At 49.8% G+C, this 23,766-nt stretch overlaps 1 protein-coding gene across 3 annotated transcripts in view; it reads left to right on the top strand.

Annotated features, from left to right (window-relative positions):
• LARS2 (leucyl-tRNA synthetase 2, mitochondrial) overlaps positions 1 to 23,766 on the top strand; it is a 175,462-nt gene that overhangs the window by 65,752 nt on the left and 85,944 nt on the right. For all 3 annotated transcript variants that reach the window (XM_062200680.1, XM_062200678.1, XM_062200679.1), the window contains exon 6: positions 14,417 to 14,506. In XM_062200680.1, coding sequence (XP_062056664.1) covers positions 14,417 to 14,506 — 90 coding nt within the window. The remainder of the gene's footprint in view (positions 1 to 14,416; positions 14,507 to 23,766) is intronic.

The following is a 23,766-nucleotide window of genomic DNA, read 5'->3' as shown; positions in this document are numbered from 1 at the left end:
CTGCTCTACTTCCCAGAAACAGAGGATGTTTTAAAGATATAAAAGATAGTTTTAAAAATGCCCTCTGCCAGCTGTGCGATTGTGATAAGTGCCTCCCATCCCCACTGCTCCCCTTAAAAGTCACCGGGCTAGCGGAGTGATTTTCCGTACCTTGTCTGTATTACGACTCTGTTTCTTGTTCTGGTCACATACGGGATCTTTCAAGCCATGGCAGGCTTCTATTACTCATTGCTCCTGCAGCTTGCAGACAGCAGAATGGCTTGTTTTGGGCACTGCTGCCAATGTTTGCATCCATGGAATTGATACTTCCTCTTCCTCTGGATCCATGCCCGTGTCTAACAAGTAGCCTTCATGTGATTCAGGAAACCTAGACAGCTGATGTTGTAGAAACTTATTTTTTCAGATGATTCTTTCCTGTTGATCCTGAAATTTTCAAGGATGTTGCAGATAAAATTGATGCTTTTTTCCTTCCAGAAAAGTGGAACAATTGCAGAGAGCCCATTTGGCTCGGGTGGCTGAAATGCTGGCATCTGCCCAACTGGATGATAACAAATTGCAACTCAAACCAATTAATCTCATCTGTAGTTTAATGGAGGTTTTTTTCTGTTCCCAGCTGTCTAGTTAGAAAAGCTGTATGTATTGTTAGTCTGCCTTGATGAAATTCTTGTCATTTGGCAAAGAACAATTAGCAAGAAATTAAGCAAATTATTGCTTCCTGCCTTATTACGGATAGTTCATGGAGTCTGGTGTCGTCTGTAATGGGGCAGCTTTCAGTGTACCATAAAAGTGACAGTGCCCAGAAAACACTGGTCAGGGGAATAGCGAGAGCCATTTTCAGTTACAGAGTACAGTGCAAATTGGCTTGAAAAATGCAGAGACCCTGATTGTCCTGTCATTAATGCTCCTTCTCCAAATTGGTTTCAGAAGCACACGGAACATGTTACTTAAGAATTTAACTGGTAACCCTAGGTTTGAAAAACAATTTTTTCTAAAGATTTATTTATATATTTGACAGAGTTACAGACAGAAACAGGGAGCGATCTATCCACGGTTCACTCCGCAGACAGCTGTAACGACCACGGCTGAGTGAGGCTGAAGCACGGAGCCGTGAGCTTTTTCCTGGTACAGGGGCCAAAGCACTTGGGCCACCCTCCACTGCTTTCCCAGGCACACTAGCTGGGAGCTGGATCGGAAGAGAAGCAGTTGAGACTTGAACCAGTGCCCATTTGGGATGCCAGTGCTACAGGCATTGACTTTACCCGCTACACCACAGCGCTGGACCCTGAAAAACAAATTGTATTTTGAAAGTCATAGTTACAGAGACAGAGAGAGGGAGAGAGAGAGATTCCATCTGCTGGTTCACTCCCCAGATGGCCACACAGCCAGCACTGGGCCAGGCCAAAGCCAGGAGCTAGGAGCTTCATCTGGGTCACTCACATGGGTGCAGGGGCCCAAACACTTAGGCCATCTTCCTCTGCATTTCCCAAGCCATTAGCAGGGGACTAGATTGGAAGTGGAGCAGCCAGGACATGGACCAGCGCCTGTATGGGATGCTGGTATTGCGGGTGGCGGCTTTACTCACCACGCCACAGCACTGGATCCAAAACACAAACTTTGAAGAATAACAGGTGTGCTCTGTACAACTACAGTGGCCAACGTTTGCCGTGCTCAGCTTTCTTTAGATGCTCATTGTCAGTCTAAATCCTGAGTCAAGGAACGTAATTGCAGGAAGATGAATTCTTAGCTAAATGTTCGGCTTAAGACTCATTCAATACCCTGGTATTAACACCTGTTCCTTCAATCCTGTAGAAAGAACAGGGAGGTAAAGGAGGTCCGAGGCCAGCTTCGGCAGAGATGCGGTTTGATGGGTGGTCGATGGAGGAAGAATGAGAGGGAGGGGCGGAGGGGCGGAGTCAGCGAGGCAGAGGAAGCCTGTGCAGGGAGCGTCGTGGGCAGGAGGAAGGAGGAAGAGGTGGCCATGAGACCGGGCTGGGACCCCTGCCAGTGAGAAGGAACGAGGCAGAAGCTGGAGAGCTGTGAGGGGTGGGTCCCAGGGCTGGAGTGTTAGCAGGGTCCAGGTGGGTGCTGGGCTGCCCGTCCGTCTTTCCCTTCAAGACTGAAGGGAAGCAATGAGAGAGGGACGGACGTTCCGAGGAACTTTGCTGAGGATTTCTGAGACTGTGAAAGATGTACCAGAGGTGGCTGTCGTCTTCCCATAACGCAGGGAAGGTCGTGTTTACCTGCCTGGTCCCAGGCTGGAATGTGGGTGGTCTCATGAAGTGATTCAGTGGGTGACAGGGCGTGCAGAGCCTGGAGCTGGGGGTCCTCTCTGTCCCTCTAGCCCGCCGGCGAGTCTCTTAGGACAGGGCCTGAGTAGCAGACCCTTGGTCAGTGTTCTCCCTGGAGGGTTCGGGGGAGCCGCCCAGGATGCTGAGCCAGTGTGACACCAGGCATTGAGAAGTGGCTCCTTGGGTGCAGCTCCTGAAAAGCCCTCTCCTGTCCGCGGTGTCATGGTAGCTACTTTTGCAGGGAAGCGTGGTCCTTCCTCACTGGCCTGCACTCCGGCTTCTGAGAGCACCATGCAGCAGGAACTGGGGTGGCGTTACCATGTTGACAGCCTTCTGTGAGGAGAGCCAGACTATGATTCTAAGAACAATGACACTGTATTGGAAAGCCAGTTATATTTAAGAAAAGTGCCAAGGCCCCTGTCTCAAGGCTTCCATTGGTTTTCTAAATATAGTGCTCTTTGACCACCTGCATTGATACATTATTGCTTTAATGGAGCTTTATTGAGTAGCTCTGTGTACCCATACTGGGCTGCTGGTGTTGGAAAGATAGACCCTCAAGGCCGGCACTGTGGCACAGTGGGTTTAAGCCCTGGCCTGCAGCACCGGTATGCCATGTGGGCACCAGTTCAAGTCGTGGCTGCTCCACTTCCAATCTAGCTCCCTGCTAGTGACCTGGGAAAGCAGTAGAGGATGACCCAAGTGGGCCTCTCCACCCATGTGGGAGACCTGGAAGAAGCTCCTGGCTCCTGGCTTTGGATCGGCCCAACTCCGACCATTGTAGCCATTTGAGGAGTGAACTAGCAGATGGAAGACCTCTCTCTCTGTAACTTTCTCTTTCAAATAAAACTTAAAAAAAAAAAAGACCCTCTCCTCACAGCATCTCGGCTTCCAGATCGGGGAGGGGTGAGGAGGCCATGCGAGGAGAGTTGTTTGTCTCCAGTTACCCTGGGTCCACGGCAGAGCCTGTGCTCAGACCCCCGTCTCCAGCCCACCTTGATTGCCCTCCACTGCGCCCTTGAGCTGCCAGCCCGTTTGGGAAGGGCCACAAGTTCCAGGGTGTGAATGATAGGGTCAAGGGACCGGAGTTAGATCCGAAGTGAGGGATGGGCACTTGGTGTTTAAGACTCAGCTCGCTAGGACAGAGGCGTGGAACACCAGGCCTCCCTGTCCCTCTTTGTGGCCTGGATGACGGCCTAAATCTGCCCCCACACTGCGGGGAAGGGAGCTGCTGATTCGTGGATACCTCTGGTGCCCCTGGCAATGCTACCCTCCTCTCAGTTACGTGCTAATGAGCATCTGCCAAGAACATTACGTCCAGTGTCTCATCCGATCCTCACATCTACACAGAATTTGGTCCAGTTAGCGACCTCTTTTACTAATGAACCAGTTATCCATTGCTGCATAATGAACTGTCTCCAAACATAGCAGCTTAAAACACTGAGCATCCATTTCTTACAGTCTCTGTCAGATGGGAATCTGGGTGTGGCTTAGCTGCGTCCGCCGGTGCAGGGTCCCTCTTCCGGCAGCCATGAAGGCCAAGGCTGAGGTCCTAGGTGGAGGCTCGGCTTGGATAGGATCTGCTTCCAGGCTTCTCTTGTGGTTTTAGCTGCTGCACCAACGACTGAAGGCTGTGGATTGGTGACCTCACTTCCTTGGCTCATGGGCCTCTCTCATGACAGCTGGCTTTCTTCAGAGCCAGACAGAGTGCAAAAGAGAGGAGAACACCTAAGAAGCCAGAGCCCCTTTGTAACCCAGTCTTGGGAGTGATGGCCTATCACTTGCTGTAATCTTTTTATGAACAGTGAGTCTTTAAGCCCAGCCCATGCTCCGAGGGAGGGGATGACATAGAGGCACAGATACCAGGGGTTGGGGGTGCCGGGGCCCCTGGGAGCATCACAGAGGCTCCGTCCACAGCTACTGAGGAACGCAGGCACGGGTACAGTCAGGCCACAGGCCCCTAGGTGGGATCTGGGCCTCGATGGCATGCTGCTGCTGCGTCTTCCTCATTCCTCATGGGCACTGGGTCCGCCTGGTCCCTTCCACTGTTAGGGTGGCAGCTGGGTAGCAGGAGGTTGGGCCTCTTCCGCAGAGCCTGTGGACTGTGACTCTTCTCCCTAGGTATGTGGCCCCTGTGGTTCTGCTTTGAGGCCAGGCCCTTGCCCTTAGGATCTCAGTCCTCAGAGTCAGCCATGTAGACAGCACTGAGGTGCCCCAACAAGGGCCTTGGAGACAGCTGCTCCTCAGGTAGCCTCAGGGTGTGTGTTTCTAAGACCTCAGCTCTGCTTCCTTGGGACAACATTGGGTAGACCTGGTGATGTGTCTTGGAAGGTGTCTCAGCACAATAAGACTGTAGACCCAGCTCTGGCTTTTTTCCTCTATTTAATCCAGAGTGGTTTTTTTTAAAAATTTTTTTAAATTTATTTTAATTTTAATTTTATTTATTTTATTTTATGACAGGCAGAGTGGACAGTGAGAGAGAGAGAAAGGTCTTCCTTTTTGCCATTGGTTCACCCTCCAATGGCCGCTGCGGCCGGCGCATCTCGCTGATCCGAAGCCAGGAGCCAGGTGCTTCTCCTGGTCTCCCATACGGGTGCAGGGCCCAAGGACTTGGGCCATCCTCCACTGCACTCCCGGGCCAGAGCAGAGAGCTGGCCTGGAAGAGGGGCAACCGGGACAGAATCCAGCGCCCTGACCAGGACTAGAACCCGGGGTGCCGGCGCCGCAGGTAGAGGATTAGCCTATTGAGCCGCGGCGCTGGTTCAGAGTGTTTTCAAGAACAGTAATTAGCCTATAGGCTAATTCCCAGAGTAATACAGAGTCACTGTAAAAAAAAAAAAAAAAAAAATCAATGAAAAAATGACAAAAATCACTCATGGCAACCCAGTATTTATATGTTGGCTTTACTTAGTAGTCTTTAAAAAAAGAAAAACTTACTTGAAAGAGAGAAAAAGAGACAGGCAGGTCGACAGAATTCTTATCTGCTGGTTCTCTTGCCAAAATGCCCATAACAACTAGGTCTGGGCCAGGTCGAAGCCAGGAGCCAGGAACATAGTCCAGGTCTCTCACATGGATGGCAGAGACCCAACTACTGGAGCCGTCACCTGCTGCCTCCCATGGTGCTCATAGCAGGAAGCTGGAGTCAGAAGTAGAGCCGGGAATTGACCCCAGGCGCTCTGAGGTGGAGTGTAGGTGTCCTGAACAGTGCACCACAGTTGCCGCCCTAACCATGTGAGCTTAAACAAATTTGAGTCTCAATTCTCTGATCCATAAAATGGTGGTTATTCTCTAGCTACCATTTATTAAGCATTCTTGTACCAGGCACTGTTCCAGACAGTTGGAATGAACACATGGGTGAGGGGTGGGGTGCAAAAGCTGTTTGACAGAGAACCTTACAGTTCACAGTTTGGGACCTGGGGTGGGTCACTGGGGACGGGCAAAGTCAGGCAGTAAACCTGGGGAATAAGTGAGTGATGTGGTAGGTGGAAGGTCACAGTGGTGTGGAAAGACAGGCAGAGCAGGGTGAGGGGTGCAGGAGGCCTGGGTGGGTGCTATGTTGCAGAGTACCCTGCTGTGTCTCCACACTTGGTAAGCACAGCCACTGGCCCTGGGATAGGCCCAAGAACTGAACAAGGTGCTCCTTGTCTGTGCCCGACGCCCTGCCCCTGCTCAGCCCACTGTTGCTGCTGGCATTGTCGTTACTCCCAGGGGACCATTGGCCATGCCGAGCCTTTCTGCAGGTCTGCGGCAGCTCGTCCACACTGCCTGACCTAGAGCACGTGTGCGAGTCAGCCGGGGCCTGGGGTCCGCCCTTCCCAGCTGCTGTGTCGCTGCCTCCCACCCCAGTGAGTCTACAGTCTTGGGCTCTGGCTTTGCCGCTGCCACCCAGGAGCTGGGCTGCTATGGGCAGTGAGATGAGAGGAAGCAAGGAGGCTTGATGCGGGCAGCGAGGTGCTGTGTACCGTGTGCTGCTCCTTGGGCACTGCGGGGCTTTGTTCCCTGATTCAGACTCACGGCCGGGGCTGCCTCACTGCCTGGCCTCTCCCTGTCCGTCTCCTGCCCAAGGGTCCTACAGGAGCATCTCAGTGAGGAACTAACCCCTTCCTGCTTCCTCTTTGCTGGGAGGCCAGCGAGGGCCAGGCCCCCTTTGGTGGGTGTTGTCCAGTTTCCCCTCCACGAATCATTTTTCTTCCGGGAGTGGTGTCGAGCACAGGTGGCTGCCTGCTGCAGGTGATGCAGCTGTTGCTGTACACGTGGGTGGAAAATGGTTGTGCTGTTTTCTGAAAGCGGAAGTTTGAATATAGGGACCAAGAGATCTTCGTTGGGATGGGAGCGAGGGGCGAGGGAAGATTTGCACAAGGTCAAGAGCAGATTCCCCGAGTGACCCCTCCTAGGGCGTGTGTGGACTCCCAGTCTGAAGCTTCACACAGACCGATTGTGCTCTCAGCCCCTGTCGACGCCATTGAGTTCGCAGACACCTGAGGGCAAGACAAGACCCTGTCTTCCATGCTGAGCTTGGGAGGGAGATGTGTCCGGGAGGAACCTCTTGGCAGTGGTCCCCAACCTCGGCCCCTCGGAGATTTCTGCAGGCGGGCCTGATGTTCCTGACTTTGAAAACTTGATTCCAAGGTGCAGCCGGGTTTCAGAACCAGTGCTGAGTGTGGACACCTAGTGTAAGGGGCCCACAAGTGGCTTGTGTGGCGGCTAGTCTCCTGAGCCCTCCTGGTCTTCTTCCAGCACAGCACATGTTCAGGGCTGTAGGCCGGAGCCTTGAACCCTCACCAGGAGGACTTCAGATGCGGATTTTTCTCATTAAAGCTGTACAGTGTGAGTGCTGGTGGCCTTTGAGCTGTGCTGTGCTTCCCAAGGCCCTCCTCTGTGGAATTAAAGAACCAGGAAGAAATGAAAGGCAGGGTCATCAGCATACGTTTCCCTTTGATTGGTGGCAATAAAGAACAAAGGACAAAAATGCGCTTTACAGAAGATCACTTTTTTTCAAAAGTCTGTGAGGTCCCCAGCACCCCTCCTCTGTTTCCGCCGTCTCTGTTTCCAAGGTTGTTTTGAGGGCAAGGAGGCTCACAGAGACTGGGAGAGGGGGGAGGTGGTGCCTTGTCCCTAGAATTGGTGACGCATGGTGGCTGCTCGCCTCTCTGCTCCTTTTCCAGGGCTCAGGGCCGCTGAATGACTGACTTGATAAACATGTTCTTTTTGTTTTGTTAAATTCCCAATGGCTAACCTAAATATTGTGAAGATGGGATGCCAATGAAATGCATGATGGCTTTGAGTGACGTCACCTGTGCTGTGATCTGGGACCCATCACTGTCTGCGTTGCGACTGGCCTGAGAAGCAAAGACCGGGCTACATCCTGCCAGATCAGAGGCGACCGATCAGCCTTCTCTGGGGTGGGCTGTCACTCAAGCCGACAGCAAGCCGCCCTGGGTGGGTTTCCCCGTCTGGCCATGTGTTTTGGTTTTTCCCTCATAAACACCCGCTCTTTTTAGTCGGAAAGGCAATAATTTGTAGGAGATAGTTAGCTATATTTACCCCAGCCCCTTCCTCTCCCTTTACCTTGCCCCGGTAGCCTAGCAGGTGCAGCGGCCCACTCCTTGGGTGGTGTGGTAGTAAAGCCAGCCTGTCCCCTGCCACAACTCGCTCTGAGTACAGCCAAGGGAGGAAGCACCCTGGATCCCTCCGACGTGCCAGCCTTGTGTTTTGCACACGTTAGTGCATCTTAGTCCCTACAGTAGCCCCCTAAGATGGCTTTATTACCCCTGTTTTCTAGATAGGGAAACGTGGCATGGCCACAAAGCTAGTGACACTGCAGGGACTTGAACCCAGGTCGCACTGGTCAAAGTGAATTGTCTTTCCCTGCAGTCACACTCTCCCAGTCCCTTCCTGGGGCAAGGGTCAGCCTGAGGGGACCTCGGTGGCACACACAAGATGACTGACTGCTGTCATTCTTCTTTCACAGGCTAAGTAGCGTTTCACATCTGGGAGAGCTGGGCCTTTGTGGCTCAGGCCTCTCAGACTGTCACTGTCCAATCTCCGTGCTGCAGGCCGGCTTAGATGCGCAGGCTGGCTTCCATGTTAATTTGTGCAGAGTCATCGAGGTGTGTGTGGCAGGTCTCCAGGGCTGATGTTTTGAACCTGGCTTGGATCCTGAACATGCTCACCTTCTGTGTTTGCCTGTGAATGTACAAAACATTTTCAGTGCTAAAAGCCAGGTATTATAGAACATGAAATTGCCATGTGGAGGAACAGCTCTAGTTGAGGTCCCGGATGCATGACTTTGATCTCTTGGCAGCTAGATTGGGCTTTCTGGAGCCCGGGAGGTTGTGGATGTTGACACCTTTATAGAGGTCTATGTGGAGTGTGGCTGAACTGCGGTTGCTTTTAGAGACATCACTTTGAATTATTTGACTTCATACTAGAAACAATGGTTTATTAACGTAGGCGTTGGCTTGTTTGAAGAGCAGGGTGAAGCGAGGGCAGGAATGGAAAGGGGGTTCGGAGCACAGTGAGCAGTTGTTTGACTTCTGTGGTCTCCCAGCAAGTCTTACCAAGTTGGCTCCATCCCACAGCTGGTGGGCAGACACCAGCACAGGAACGCCTCACCCATGGACACGGAGCTCCCCTTGGGGCTGGTGGCAGGGTTGGGGGACCCACATTTGAGCACTATGGGCAGATTCCAATGGATGATCTTTAAACATTTAATTGTTCAGTAACTCTTTTGGAAATATATATTTATTTATTTACTTGAAAGGCAGAAATACAGAGAGAGAAAGAGCGAGAGAGAATGTGTGAGCTTCCATCTGCTGGTTCACTCCCCAGATGGCTATAAGAGCCAGGGCTGGGCCAGGAGCCAGGAGCGTCTTCCAGGTTTTCCTTGTGGACGCAGGGGCCCAAGTTCTTGCTGCTGTTTTTAACCCCTGTTCAGTAACCCTTTTGTGGGCAGAGATAAAATGCTTTCAAATCAAGAGAGACCATGTGCCTCTTTAACTTCAAAATAGCAAATTCATGACGTGAATGTGTTGCGTGAGGCTTTTTCCAAGTCAGACGACTGTTTGGAGGCCTGTTAAGTGATTTAAAATCCAGATGGCAGAAATCAGTCCTTCATTCCCGGTGAATGGCCTGATGCATGCCTAGCAGAGTTTTATCTGTGACCGTGGGCCTGACACACCCCTTCTCCGTCCGGCTCCGAGCTGATGGGAGAGCTGAGGGCTGCTGGTCCCGTGGCCTGCTCAGTGGAGGGGACAGGGCGGAGTTACCTGGCTCCGGGTGTCTGTTTTTGCCCAGTGATGTTCGATCCATTTTATCGGTTTTAATGGAATGCCCTCCAGAGACTTACTTGATTAATTCTCCTCTGTGCTGCCTGTGGTTACAGACTCGGAGTGAGCAAACCTACACCCTCAGATCCGGGTTCCTTTGCCTTGGTGCTATTGACATTTGGGGCTGGGTTGTTTTTTGTTTTGTCAGATACAAACACAGAGTTGCGACAAACAGAATTCCTCCAGTCACCACCAGGTGGTCCCTGAGGAGCAGGCTTTTCCCAGTTGAGAACCCCTGCCTTAGAGCGAGGAAGGCAGGCTTGCTAACGTCTGTGTGTGCTGAAGCCCCTAGGAGACCCTCGTAGTTCCAGTGAAAATGCGAAAAGGAATTTGGATTTCTACCCAGTTGGCTAAAATAACAGCTTAGAAGCAGTTTCAGAAAGACGTTTTTAATGACTTGTCTGAGATAAATGTGAGAAGACCAGAAATAGCTGTTGTTTTGTTTTAATGAGCGAATCAGGGAAGTTTCCAGAAGGGCGCTGACTTTCTGGAAATACATTTCGGAGCCGTGCCTCTTGCCGACAGTGTTCACGATGCACCCGCGAGTCCGCCCCCCCCCCCCCCCCCCCCGCCCCGTCCTGGCTGAGTGGGCATCGCGGCGACGGCTCCGTGGCTGGGTCCGAGTGCACGTGGGAATAAATGGACAGGGGCACCGTGCCTTCCTCAGGGCACTTGCAGCCGCCTCTGAGCCGGAAGCCACAGACCACGTGGGGACTGGAAACAGCCCCAAGTGGTTTTCAAACTGTACTCGCTCAGCAGCTGAGGTTACTTTTCCCTCAAAGTACGTGCATGGAAATGCAGGCTGTGAAACAGGGCAGACCAGCGGAAGTGAGGGTGAAACAGGCGCCTGAGCTCCCCACCGCCCGCTCAGCCGCGCCTGTCGTGTGACAGGGCTGGTGGGAAGGGGGCTGGCACGTGGCCGGGTGGCACTCTGGTTTTGCTTTTTCCCTATGTCCCCTGTGTCTTCTGCTTAATGTAGAAGTGACTTTCACAACCATAAACCTAGAAGAGGACAACAGTGCTGTCCTGTTGCTCTCGGACTGTAGAAGCAGATGCAGAGGCATTACGAGGATTTTGATATTTTATTGTTCAAATACCCAGGAAAAACAAGCAATAATGAGCCCCCGGCCCCTAGACTTTAAATGCTTTCCTTTGCCATCTCATATTGGCCTTATATGCATCTTCAAACTCTAATGGATAAGAAATTTTTTTTTATAGAAGTAGCCGCAATAGAGCTCTGGGACTGTGTTTACCATAATCCTCTACCCCTCCCCCATCCTCTATCCACATCATTCCTGTGAACCGCAGTGTAACCTACACAGGGGATACAAGCTTGCTTCAACATGGACAAGCAGGCCCAGCAGGCAGCAGGCATACATCCATATATTTAGCTTATTCTGCATTTGATAACAGGTTTCGGGACCCTCAATGTGCCAGGACCTAAGCTTACAATAATGAGCACAGCAAAACAGACCAAACATAGCCCCTGTCCTGGGCTTGTTAAAAATGGAATTTTTTACTTCCTTGAGCATAAAGCTAAAGAGAACAAGTTGGTTTCAGGCCGGCAGGGTGGGCAGCGGGTGAGACAGATGATGGGGAAAGGGTGAGCTTGGAAGTTGGGGGCAGCAGGCCCCCTGACACAGTGCTAGTGGATTCTTGAGTAGGTGAGATCGTTTGAGCCTCACAGCCCTGCAGACTTGCTGTCCGAGGACTGTGTGTTAGCTGGCGCAGGCTGTGTCGTATGTGTGGCTCAGAAATCCCTGCTGTGGCGTTGCACGGTGGAGGACAGCGACAGGGCAGGCAAAGCTGGCAGGCAGCTTGGTTATGCACTTACTGCCTTGGGGTGGGGAGGTATGGCCAGAGTTGAGTTATTTACAGATAAAATTTTATTCTCTAATGGTACTTGCTATTTTTACAAAACAGCACACAAAAGGACCTGGGAATTTCACCTAGAAAAATAGTCTGTAGTCTAGGGGCTGGTGCTATGGCTCAGTGGGTTAAGCCGCTGCCTGCAGTGCCAGCATCCTATGGGAGCACAGGTTCAAGTTCTGGCTGCTCCACTTCCCATCCAGCTCCCTGCTAATGAGCCTGAGAAAGAAGCAAAAGATGATCCAAGTGCTTGGGCCTCTGCACCCACATGGGAGGCCTGGATTGAGTTCTAGGCTCCTGGCTTTGGCCTGTACCAACTGTTGTGGTCACATGGGGAGTGAACCAGTAGATAGCAGATTCATATTCTCTCTCCCCCCTTCCCCTCCCTCCCTCTCATTCAGATAAATAAATATTTTTTAAAAAGGAGAGAGGGAGGAAGCAAGAAAGGAAAGGAGGAGGAAGGTCCATCGGGGCACCAGGAGTTTACCTGACACCTTGCTCAGTTGCTGCCTCCTGTTCTTCCCTCCTGGGTTTGAAGCACTCTCATTGACTGATCTTAAGGAAGACTGTGTTGGTTTGCTCTTTTGATAAAATTATACCTTTGGGCTGGTGCTGTGACATAGTGGGTTGAGCTGCTGTGTGCATTGCCCACATCCAATGTGAGTGCCAGTTCGAGTCCCAGCTGTTCTACTTCCGGTCCAGCTCCCTGCTGATGGGCCTGAGAAAAGCAGTGGAAGATGGCCCATGTCCTTGAGCCCCGCATCCATGTGGGAGACCCAAAAGAAGCTCCTGGCTCCTGGTTCCTGACTTTATATCAGCTCAGCTGCAGGCTTGTGGCCCTTTGGGGAGTGAACCAGCAGATGGAAGATATCTCTTTATCCATCTCTCTATAACCGTATCTTTAAAAAGAAAGAAAGGGAGGGGGGGATTGAGGGAGGGAGGAAGGAAGGAAGAAAAGAAAGAAATCAAGGAAAGAAGCATGCTTTCCATCAAAAATCCATTACAGTGGAATTATTTGAAACGTCCCTTCCTTTCATCCATTTCTTTTTTTAAAAAAAAGATTTATTATTTATTTGAAAGACAGAATTACAGTGAGAGAGAGAGAGAGAGAGAGAGAGAGAGAGAGATCTTCTATCAGCTGGTTCACTCCCTAAATGGCTGCAATGGCTGGAGCTGGGCTGATCTAGAGCCAGGAGTCAAGACCTGGGGCTTCTTCCGGGTCTCCCACAAGGGATGCAAGGGCCCAAGCACTTGAGCCATCTTCTGCTGCTTTCCCAGGTGCATTAGCAGGGAGCTGCATCAGAAGTGGAACAGCTGGAACTGGAACTGGCACCCATATCAGATGCCTGCTCTGCTGCCAGTGGCTTAACTTGCTATGTCACAGTGCCAGCCCCACCTTCATCCATTCTATATGGATATAGTCCATATATGAAATTAAAGGGTACTAGGAAAGAAACATGTGACAGTATAGAGGTTTATATGCTCACTTGATTTTATCTGCTACAAACTTTGTAATTAAGAATTTTTTTTTTTTATTTCGTAGCAAATGTGTTTTGAGGACAGAAAAATAAATTTCGGGAACCATTGACTTAGCTTGCAAATTAAACCACTTGGTTTCTCACTAGGTTTAATAGTTGGTGTGGTTTTTAACTGGTCTTTCCTCTGTAGACAGTGGCCTAGTTCCCATAATGGGTCACAATGGATCTAAAGCAGCACCTACTCTCCAACTATATGCATATTTAAGGTTTTTGTTCCAGTAAGGATCATACCAAAGTGGGCAAATGTTCCTCTCAAACTTTGTGATAGTTTTCAAAATGAGTGACATTCATGAATTAATTCATGACCCCAACATAGGGGGAATTTCAGGAAGTTGATGGAAAATGCATATTATGAAAAAATTGTTTGGAATTCAAAAATATTGTGCACCAAATAAACTTTTTTTTAAGAGATTTATTGTGTGGCCAGCATTGTGGCATAGCAGGTAAAGCTGCCTACCTGCAGTACCAGCATTCTGGATGGTCATTAGTTCGAATCCTCACTATTCCACTACCAATCCAGCTCCCTGCTAATGGCCCTGAGAAAGCAGCAAAAGGTGGCCTGAGCACTTGGACCCCTACACCCATATGAGAGACCTGGATGGAGTTCCCAACTCCTGGCTTCAGCTTGGCCCAGCCCTGGCTATTTGCGGCCATTTGGGAAGTGAACCAGTGGATTAAAGGGAGCTCTCTCTCCCCAGTAGCTCTGCCTTCAAATAAATAAAATAAATCTTAAGAAAGAAAGGGAAGGAGGGAGGGAAGAAGGGAGGGCAGGCAAGAAAGAGGAGTGGGGGGAGAGATCTTCCATCTGCTCGTTCACTCCCCAGATGACCACAGTGTCTGAAGCTGGGGCCTAGAACTCCATCCGGGTCTCCCCCGCAGGTGTCCGGGAACCAAGTGCTGGGGCCGTTTTCTGCTGCTTTCCCAGGTCCACTAGCAGGGAGCTGCATTGGAAGTGGCACATCTGGGACTCGAACTGGCGCTTGTGTGCGATGCCAGTGTTGCTCGCTGAGGCTTAACCCGCTGCACCACAGCACCAGCCCCTCCCATGACCCTTTTGAAATGTACGTTTGTGCTGACAACATGTGAAGACCCAGTTTCCTACAGTGTAATTCAGCTGTTTGTTGCGTGGACGGTTGGGCAGGGGGTACGCGGAAGAATTGAAGGTGAGTGTCTCATCGCTGAGCGTGCCCCAGGGGCAGTGGTGATGGCATTTCAGCAGCGTCTCTCCAAAATAAATGGCTGCTTTCCTCACTTTAGGAATTGGCGAACATATTATGGGCTGGTAAATATTTTTGTGATTTGATTGCTTTCAAAATTGCACTGCAATACTGATGCATACATTGTGGGGAGAATGTTTACCATGGCCCATTGACAATTTTCTCCCCATTTTTGGCAGGAAGTAACTACGTGTCTGCCAGACTACTACAGATGGACTCAGTACCTCTTTATTAAACTCTATGAAGCTGGACTGGCCTATCAAAAGGAGGTGAGTTAAAGGTAGCCACACTGTTAAGATGCATTGTTCTCAAAGAAGCAGCAGGTAAGCTCTGTTGCCACAATAGCAGTGGAAATGATCACTACGTCAGGTTCATGAAAATCACAGCAAACGCAGAACGTAGCTGCTGGCCCAGTTTAGTGCCTCTGAGACGGCAACCGGTTTTATTTCAACCCTGAACTCCCAGCCGATAACCCAGTTTCTGTTGCCTGTAAGGGAATCAGGGAGAGAGTATCTGAGGGGCCCGGGCTTCTCAGCTTCTGCCCCTGCTCTCCGTCCCAGGTATGTGGCCGGCTGGGTGCTGTATGGTGGGGATCTCGCGGAGTTCTGGGGAAGATCAGGTAGGTGGCGCCTGAAGGACAGTGGTGCCCACGTTTGTTGTGACGAGAGGTTGATGAGAGTGGGTTAGGCTGCAGCGGTGGGAGATGAGGCTGCATGCCATCGTGTGGCCTAGAGCTGATAGCCACCAGCCACGTGGCATGGTTTAAAATTAAGTTTAAAGTAATAAACATTAAATAATATTAAAACCCAGGTCCTCCGCCACAGGAGCCAGGTTGCAAGTATGCAGAAGCCTCACATGGCAGCAGTGGTCTGGGCATCACAGGTGTAGCACGTTTCCTCCCTGCCTGCTTGTCGACGAGGCGGCCCCCGGCAAGAAGGTTCAGAAAGGACCAGCATGGGAGCCTCTAAGCCTTTATGCTCGGAACAGTCTCCTTTGATGGGAAGAATTTAATGACCGAGAAGTCATTTCCTTTCCTGTGGGCCCCATCACATTGCTTGGTTTTTCATGAATAATATTTATACAGTCGCTATGTGCTAAGATTTTAAATATGTAGAATTAAAACAGAGGCAAACGCGAAGGGCTCAATTTGAATTTCAGAATGAAACAAAAATGTCTTAGCTCTTGACAGCATAAAAATAACGTCACTAACAGAAATCAAGAGGTAAAACGAGGGAAGAGAAGTAGAACCAAGGGTGAGCTTGACTATCCCTTCTTCTTCCAAAGCAAGAGGGAATAGAGATTTTTGTCTATTTTATTAGGGTTTCATGGCTGTTAAAGCTACAGATGGCAAAAATGGCAAACAGTACAAGAGGGCTGGGGAGATGAGAGCAATGTATTCTGAGTATTTCTTCTTTTGGAGCAGGGGCGGGGTGGGGGGCGGTCAGTGAAGACAATCTAAAGGTGATACACCACAATCGAAGTGTGATCGCATTTCGTGAATTCGTCTCAATTAACACCAAGAGGACTGACTACCGGTACACAAAGTGGGCCACGTTTTAATAACCATTTCACACAACTACAGGTGCTCTTCTGCAGCAGAACTCACCAAGTGGTAGTGTCTGAAGAGTTCATGGAATGTGGAAGGCAGTGAACTTTCTCGACTGTTACAGTGCATTGATCTGTCTTGTACTTTGGATGGGATTTTCACCCAAGCATAATTTTGTAGTGCCAGGTGCTGGCCGTTTGGAAACTGTTGCTTCAGTGAGCTGTGTGGTCTTTACAGCATTGACAGTTCATTGTGCAGCATCGTCAAAAGAGTTCTGAAGTGTAGGGGAAGCTGTCGGCTCCTCTGAGCAGATAGAACTTCTCCAGAATGCTCGTTGTCCCTTGAAAGCTCATCTTTTCATTGGCAAATAGACCATCAATTGGAGTGACCACTTCATTTTTGACAGAATGTTTACCAAGTTTCTGCCTGTGGATAACCATAGTTTATTCCTTCACATAGCAATATAGTTTCCAAACAAGCGGCTAATCCACCTGACAACTCAGATAATCTCACAAGTACTTTTTCTTGAAGCCTTTGCACTTCAATGGATAGCAGTTCTTTGTGCCTACTTCCTATTTTATCACACAAAATATTAAAAATAATGTGTGCTCAAGGGTCGAAATTGAGTAACATTAATAAACATTACTGCTTCATCCACGACATTCTCAACAAGTACAAATTGGTTTTTTCCTCTTATTCTGTGAGCACTGCTTATCTCTACAAGTACTTCTAGTACTAGCTTTTTTTTTTAAAATATGTATTTATTTATTTGAAATGTAGAGAGACAAAGCTCTTCCACCTGCTGGTTCACTCCCCAAATGCCCCCAAGAGCCAGGGCTAGGCAGGGCTGAAGCTAGGAGCCCAGAACCCCACCTGGATCTCCCAGGTGGATGGCAGGGGCCCAGGCATTGACCCATCATCCAAATAAGCAAGGAAGCTAGATTGCAGCCAGTGCGTGGATATGAGATGCAGGCGTCCCAGGCAGCGGCTTACCTGCTGCACCACAGTGCCCGCCCCTGCCTTGATTTGCATATTGGACCACAGCCTTCCCCACCCTTGTTTTTGCACTGTTGGTGGAAATAGATCAGGTTCCGTGAAAAGGTGTGTTCAGGGCAGAGTATGAGGGACTGAGCCCTGGGAGACACGAGCCCTCTGACTCTCAGGGAGTCTTGGGGAGGCATTCCAACATGATCAAATTCTGTGTTACAGCAGTCACTCACCATCACTCAGTGGCCACCTGGCCTGAAAAGGCCGAGTAGAGAGTTCTTTCTTAGAGCGTGATTGGCTACCAGCACGGTCTCTGGCTGGAGGCTGCAGAAAAGAGGGGTACACATTCATTGTAAGAAGGACAGTTCGGGAGTAGGTAAGGAATGTGTGGCCAAAGAACAGAGGATTGTATGAGTCTGCCTGGGATGGCTGTGGGATGGTTACGACGGTACAGACCCTGTGTGCACATCAGCCGAGGCCGGTTGGCCCGGTTGATAAGATGGACAGCTCTGTCCAGGTGCTCGCCAGACAGGGCTCAGCAGGTGTTTCTCTTAGGATTTTCAGGCTTTTGGGGGCCAGTGCGGGGGCGGGGGTGGGGGAGGATGCGGTTTGTTCTCAACACCTTCTGTGCACAACGAAATAGGCCAGCCATGTGTTACCATCGCTGTGTAAAGGAAATAGTTGTAGCTGCAGACGCCTTGGAAAGGCCTCAGGGACCTGGGAGTTTGTGGCTCTCACTTGAAGGAAGCCCTGAACACCGTGTACAGCTTCTACTGCACTCCCCTTTACGGATCAGCAATATTGAAGGCTGCTTTAAACAATGTCTTTAAGTGTTTTTAAACTCTTCATTAACATCTGGGGCAGATCGAGAGTAAGACCTTTGGATAGATGCTGTTCCGCCATCGCAATCTCTCCTGGGCCAGCTGAATTTCTTAAAGCGCCAGCGCTGTCCCCTGTCCTGGGCTGGAGGTGAGCAGCTGTGAACGGTGCGAGACCAGGGAACGCGTTCCAGGCCCTTTGGTTTTATCAGAGCGTAATTTTCAAAAAGTTCAAAACGTGACTGCTGCACAGTGATGAAATGAATATGAGGTCAAGGATTTTATCCATCTGTTTAATGAACACGGAAACCAGTTCTTTGTAAGTCTGGTCCAAAGAAGATTTCAAAGAACAGAGATTTATAGAGTCAAATGCCGAAATGAAATTGCTAATAGAATCACAACGACTTAGTGGCCGACAAGGCAGTGACCCCCACCGTCCATGCTGTCTTTTCCATGAGACAGAAACCCTGGCGCTGTGATAAGATGGGAACTGTTTACATACTCTCAGGCAATAATTATTTGCATTGCTGTCACTTTCTATAAGGGAACCTCTCCCCTTGCAGGGTTGTAAAATATACAGTAGTAAATAGGAAGTCAAATAAGAGTACACATTCCTTAAAAAAAATCCAATAATTCCTAGGGAATCTGGGCCTGCTGGACAATCCCAGTTTACACTGAAAGGACAACCGGCAGTTGCTTTTGCCTCTTGATAAATGTGAGATATTTTTAAGAATTCTCATTATTTAGCATTCAGAAGCAAACGGCTGGGAAGGGAGTTAGGGGACAGTCACAGTCTCCCACGCCTGTCTGCAGACTCCATGCCAGTCCCTCCGCTTCACAGATGCCTTCCCAGAGGAGCCTCCCTGGTGGGATGGCAGTTCGAGCCCAGCGGGGTTTCCACACTGCAATCACCCGTGGGTCCGGGCAGAAGGAGGCAGATGTCCTGAGCAATGGTTTGTATTCCAAGGGTCAACAAGAAGGACAAACAGAGATCAGTTTGAAGGCGTGAAAATCACAGCCGAGGGTGCCCTGCAGGTCAGCTTGGCCCGGCAGGAAGAGCTGAGCGACTCTTTGAAGAATGCAGCCATGGAACGTGGCGGCAGTGGCACCATCGGGGCTGCTGTCCTCACTTGCATGGTTGCTGCTGCTGTTTTATGTGCACGGGATATGAAATGACGACATGTGGTTTTTAAAGTTTATTTATTTGGAAGACAGAGAGATCTTCTGCCTGCTGGTTCATTCCCCAAATGCCTCCAACAGCTGGATCTGGGCCAGGCTGAAGCCAGGAGCCCAGAACCCCATTCCTGTCTCCCTCGTGTCAGGGACCCGTGTACCTGAGCCATCCGCTGCTGCCTCCTGGGTGCAGTGCAGGAAGCTGGATCATTAGCAGAGGCAGGACTTGATCTTGGGCACTCCAGTAGAGGGCACGGGCATCCCCAGCAGTGTCTTAGCCACTGCTCCATGGTGCCTGCCACTATGATCCCACGGATCGATGCAGTGGTTAGCATTTCTCACACGGAGCCCTTATCTGTGCTGTGGGATATTCCTTGGTAGGACAGTTTATTGTTTCATCTCTTTATATTTAAATATATTGCAAACTCTAGTAATATTCCTCTATAGGACACTTGCTTACCTCTCTGCTTGTACATTGTTCATGCTGCCTCAGTTCCACAGCACACCAAGCCCAATTGGGAAGCTTAACCCCATCACTTGTTGGCCTAAAGATGTCGGGTTACAGGGAGGACCTCGTTGCAGAAGCACAACCATCTTCCTGGCTCCAGATCTTTCCTCCTCTCCTCATTTTCCAGCTCACTGCGACACTCCCGCACCCCTGTCACTACACAGGCCTCAGTGATTGTCTGGGGCCCACCCGCGTAAGCCGCGGTGCCCTCCCACTCCTGGGATCCTTCACTTAATCCATCTGCAGAGACCGTTCTCCCTTGTTGGTCACCTGCGCACAGCTTCCAGGGCCTGGGACGTGGACAACTTTGGGAGGTGTCACTCTGCCTGCCACAAGCCCGTGCTCCCCGGCTCTGTGTGACTGCTGTGAGGACTAAACAAGTGAGTGCTCGTGCAGAGCCCCCAGCGATGCCTGGCACAGAGCAGGTGCTCCGTAAACACCACCTGAGCATCCTTGCTGTTTCCTGCAGTCATTATGATGTTTAAGTTGGGGAAATGAAAGGGGGAACAATCCTAAGGTTTCCTGGTAATACTGAGGCAGCAAGTTTGGGGACAGGTGTTAAGGAGGAATAATTTAGATTTTGTATGTATTCTTATTTGTAAAAATATGGTATTTTATTGCTACTTGTTGATTTAATTTGTTTTGTTACATTAATTGAAAAAAGATTTATTTATTTGAGAGGCAGAGTTAGGGACAGAGAGAGGGAGAGACAGAGAGAGGTCTTCCATCAGCTGGTTCACTCTCCAAATGGCCCAATGGCCAGAGCTGGGCCAATCCAAAGCCAGGAGCCAGGAGCTTCTTCCAGGTCTCCCACACGGGTGCAGGGGCCCGAGGACTTGGGTCATCTTCCACTGCTTTTCCAGGCCATAGCAGAGAGCTGGATCGGAAGTGGAGCAGCCAGGACTGAACCAGCGCCCATATGGGATGTTGGCATCACAGGGCAGTGGCTTAACTTGCTACACCACAATGCTGGTCCCTGCTACATTAATTTTTTAAAGTTACCATTCAAATTTTACAGCCTTAAGAAAGGCATCATAAATAGAATATAAAAATGTAGACTTGGCATATTATTTGAAGATTGAGTTTAGCCCTTATCCAGGGTATTTTTTCACCAAATAGATCACCTTATTGGATAGATATTTGAAATTGACTTTAAGACATAAAACAATGCTATCACTTAGCATTCCATTTCTATGGTTTATATCAAAATATAAATTTTGGAAATTAACTACAGAAAGTTAGCTGACTTTAGAAGGACTATATCTAATATATTTTATAAAGCATTTTTAACCGGAAGTAACTCAGGTATTTGTACTTTGCTTCCAACAGTATTGTCGCAACTTTTTTTTTCTTAAGATTTATTATGTTTTTGAAAGGCAGAGTACAGGTAGAGAGAGAAAGAGAGAGAGAAGGAGAGAGAGGGAGGGAGAGAGGTCTTCCATCTGCTGATTCACTCCCCAAATGGCAACAATGGCTGGAGCTGGGCCAATCTGAAGCCAGAAGCCAGGAACTTCTTCCAAGTCTCCCACATAGGTGCAGAGGCCCAAGGACTTGAACCACCTTCTACTGCTTTCTCAGGTGCATTGGCAGGGAGCTGAATCAGAAGTAGAGCAGCCAAGACTTGAACTGGCACCCATATGGGATGCTGGTGCTGCAGACAGCGGCTTAACTCACTAAGCCACAGTTCTGGCCCTAACTTTATTTTTTAAATAAAAGCCTTAACCCTTAAAAATGCAGTTCTGCTATAAGTTGTGTAAGTGACCATTTAGGGAAAGATTTGAGTAAAGCATTATTAAACATCCCGTTTAAGTCTTTTTTTTTTTTTTTAAGATTTATTTATTTATTTGAAAGGCAGAGTTACAAAGAGAGAGATGGAGAGACAGAGAGGTCTTCTATCTGCTGGTTCATTCCCCAAATGGCTGCAATGGCCAGAGCTGTGCCGATCCAAAGCCAGGAGCCAGAAGCTTCCTCTGAGTCTTCCCATGTGGGTACAGGGGCCCAAGGACTTGGGCCATCTTCTACTGCTTTCCCAGGCCACTGCAGAGAGCTGGATTGGAAGTGGAGCAGCCGGGTCTCGAACTGGCGCCCATATGGGATGCCGGTGCTTTAGGCCAGGGTGTTAACCCACTGCGCCACAGCACCGGCCCCAGTCTTTTGTTCTTAATAAGCACTCTGCTCTTGCTCTAAGAAAGCAAAAAACAAATTCAGCCATAAAAACTATGAACATAAAGATTTCTGTTTGGTAGGACATTAATTTTCACCTCTCTGATTGAAAGGAAAAGCTTCCAGGATGATACTGTGTTATACCCGGACATTCTAGGAACCGTGGAGTCACCTAATTTGTGAGTTTGTCTTCGGCTGTCACCGTGATTTCGATGGCCAGTGGTCGTGTCAGTTCACCCACCTAAAGTGGGTTTGCAGTGGCCTCGGCTTCAGAAAGCATACTGACAGAATCTCTGTACACAGACAGAGGCAGCCTCTGCCACTGTGCCACCATGTGGCTTTGGGCCGTGGTGGCAGTAAAATAAATAAGTGGTAGCCTTGGGGACACCACCCCTACCCTGACTCAGTCAAATAAAGGCTCGTGCTGGGTGGAATGGAGCACAATTTTGTTTTGTTTTGTTTTTTTGTTTGTTTGTTTGTTTTGGTTTTTAAAGATTTACTTATTTACTTGAAAGTCAGAGTTACACAGAGAGAGAAGGAGAGGCAGAGAGAGAGGTCTTCCATCTGCTGGTTCACTCCCCAGTTGGCTGCAACGGCCATAGCTGTGCCCATCTGAAGCCAGGAGCCAGGGGCTTCGTCTGGGTCTCCCACAGGGGTATAGGGGCCCAAGGACTTAGACCGTCTTCTGCTGCTTCCCCAGGCCATAGCAGAGATCAGAAGTGGAGCAGCCGAGACTCAAACCGGTATCCATATGGGATGCCGACACTGCAGGTGGCGGCCCCCACAGTTGGTGTTGAGAGCTAGGTCTTTTAATAAGGAGTACGTTGTGTTTCTTAGTTATACATACTTTGTCAAGAAAGAAACTAATAGACCTTGAGAAGTTAATACCCTAATATGTATGTGTGTGAGTGCGTGTGTATAAGTATATATATACCTAACCAGCCATCTGGAGCCTAAAGCTGCCTGACAAAAAGGGCCTTCGGTGGTCACACACACACACACACACACACACAGTGAGGAAGAAGAAGCAATTGTGGAGAGCAGCCAAGGGCCTGAGGAGTGATGCACTGGCCAGGAGACCAAAGCCTGCGGATGCTGGGTGTGAGTTAGAGGGGGCTGGCACCGTGTATGCAGGGAGAGGGGCCGGGAGGGAGGAGCCATGGATGGGGCAGGAGCAGTCACGAGGTGGGATGAGGGCTTGCAGCAGGAGGCCTGGCTGGGGGAGCAGAGCGTACAGTCAGGAAGATGCTGGCCAGAGTGCCCGGGGAGGCCGTGGTCACCCACACTTCTGAGGTGCTAACAGCCAAGGAAGGTGGAAAGGCATGACCAACGGCAGCTCCACGGTCAGCGTGCAGACTTGGCCTCCTTGAACACGGTGTCTTCCCGTTTGTAGTTTGTGACTGTAGATTTCTAAAATGCTTTCTGTATGCTCCCCACAAATCACTCAGACAAAAAAATGCAAATGCTAGTGTTTAACCCTTGGCCGAACTGGGCAGGTTCTCTTGTTTGGAATGGCTCCTCTGCGGTGTTGCCACGTAGCTCTTGTGGGAGGAGCAGTGAGTAAAACCTGCTCAGAGTTCAGTGCCCTTGCAGGGGTCTCAGTGCCTTCAGTCCTGACTTACGGTTGACTTCACAAGGCAGGTGCACACTGCATTTACAGACCAGGCTAGTGAGCCTCCAGGGAGTAGGTGACACAATAAGTGACAGTGGCAGGGGAGCCAGCACAGTCAGTGAAGTGATACCCATCTCAGCAAGACTGTGCTTGCCTAAAAGTCAGGCTGTCTGTCACACGGAACTGCTCCAAATGTGAGAAGCCAGGGGTGAGGGGGAGGGGAAGATTGTAGCTTCGAGAAAAGCCATATGATAACAGACACAGTTGTGTGCAGGGTTTTCAGAAAGTTTGTGGAAATGCGTATTATTAAAAAGCCATGTTTGGAATTAAAAAAAAAAAAAAATGTGGCACCCAAATAAACTTACCTCTTAATTCTGATTTCCCACGAACTTTTTGAAGCACCCTCATCTAAGAGGGGGCCTGAAAAGAGGGATTCAGGAAACAACTCCAGGGCTCCAAGAGGTTGCACGTGCTGTGCTCCTGGGACCCAGGACCCTGGCTTGCGACCACTCCTGCTCTCGCCTGAGAGATCTGAGCCCCATCTACAGCTCTGAGCGTGGGGCTGAGGGTGGTGGCCCTGGGAAGCGCCATGCTTGTCCACTCTCACGATGGCTTTTCCATCTGAGACGCTACGTCCTCCAGTGTTTCCCTCCTCCCCCCAGGTCTTTATTGGGGCAAAGATTGCTTTCCTGTGTGGCTTCTGTCTTCCATTCAACACTTAG

The sequence above is a fragment of the Lepus europaeus genome, chromosome 9 (assembly GCF_033115175.1).
Source record: "Lepus europaeus isolate LE1 chromosome 9, mLepTim1.pri, whole genome shotgun sequence".
In the NCBI taxonomy this organism is placed as follows: Eukaryota; Metazoa; Chordata; class Mammalia; order Lagomorpha; family Leporidae; genus Lepus; species Lepus europaeus.
The sequence above is the reverse complement of the archived record's forward strand: the minus strand, read 5'-3'. Positions and strand labels throughout refer to the sequence as shown.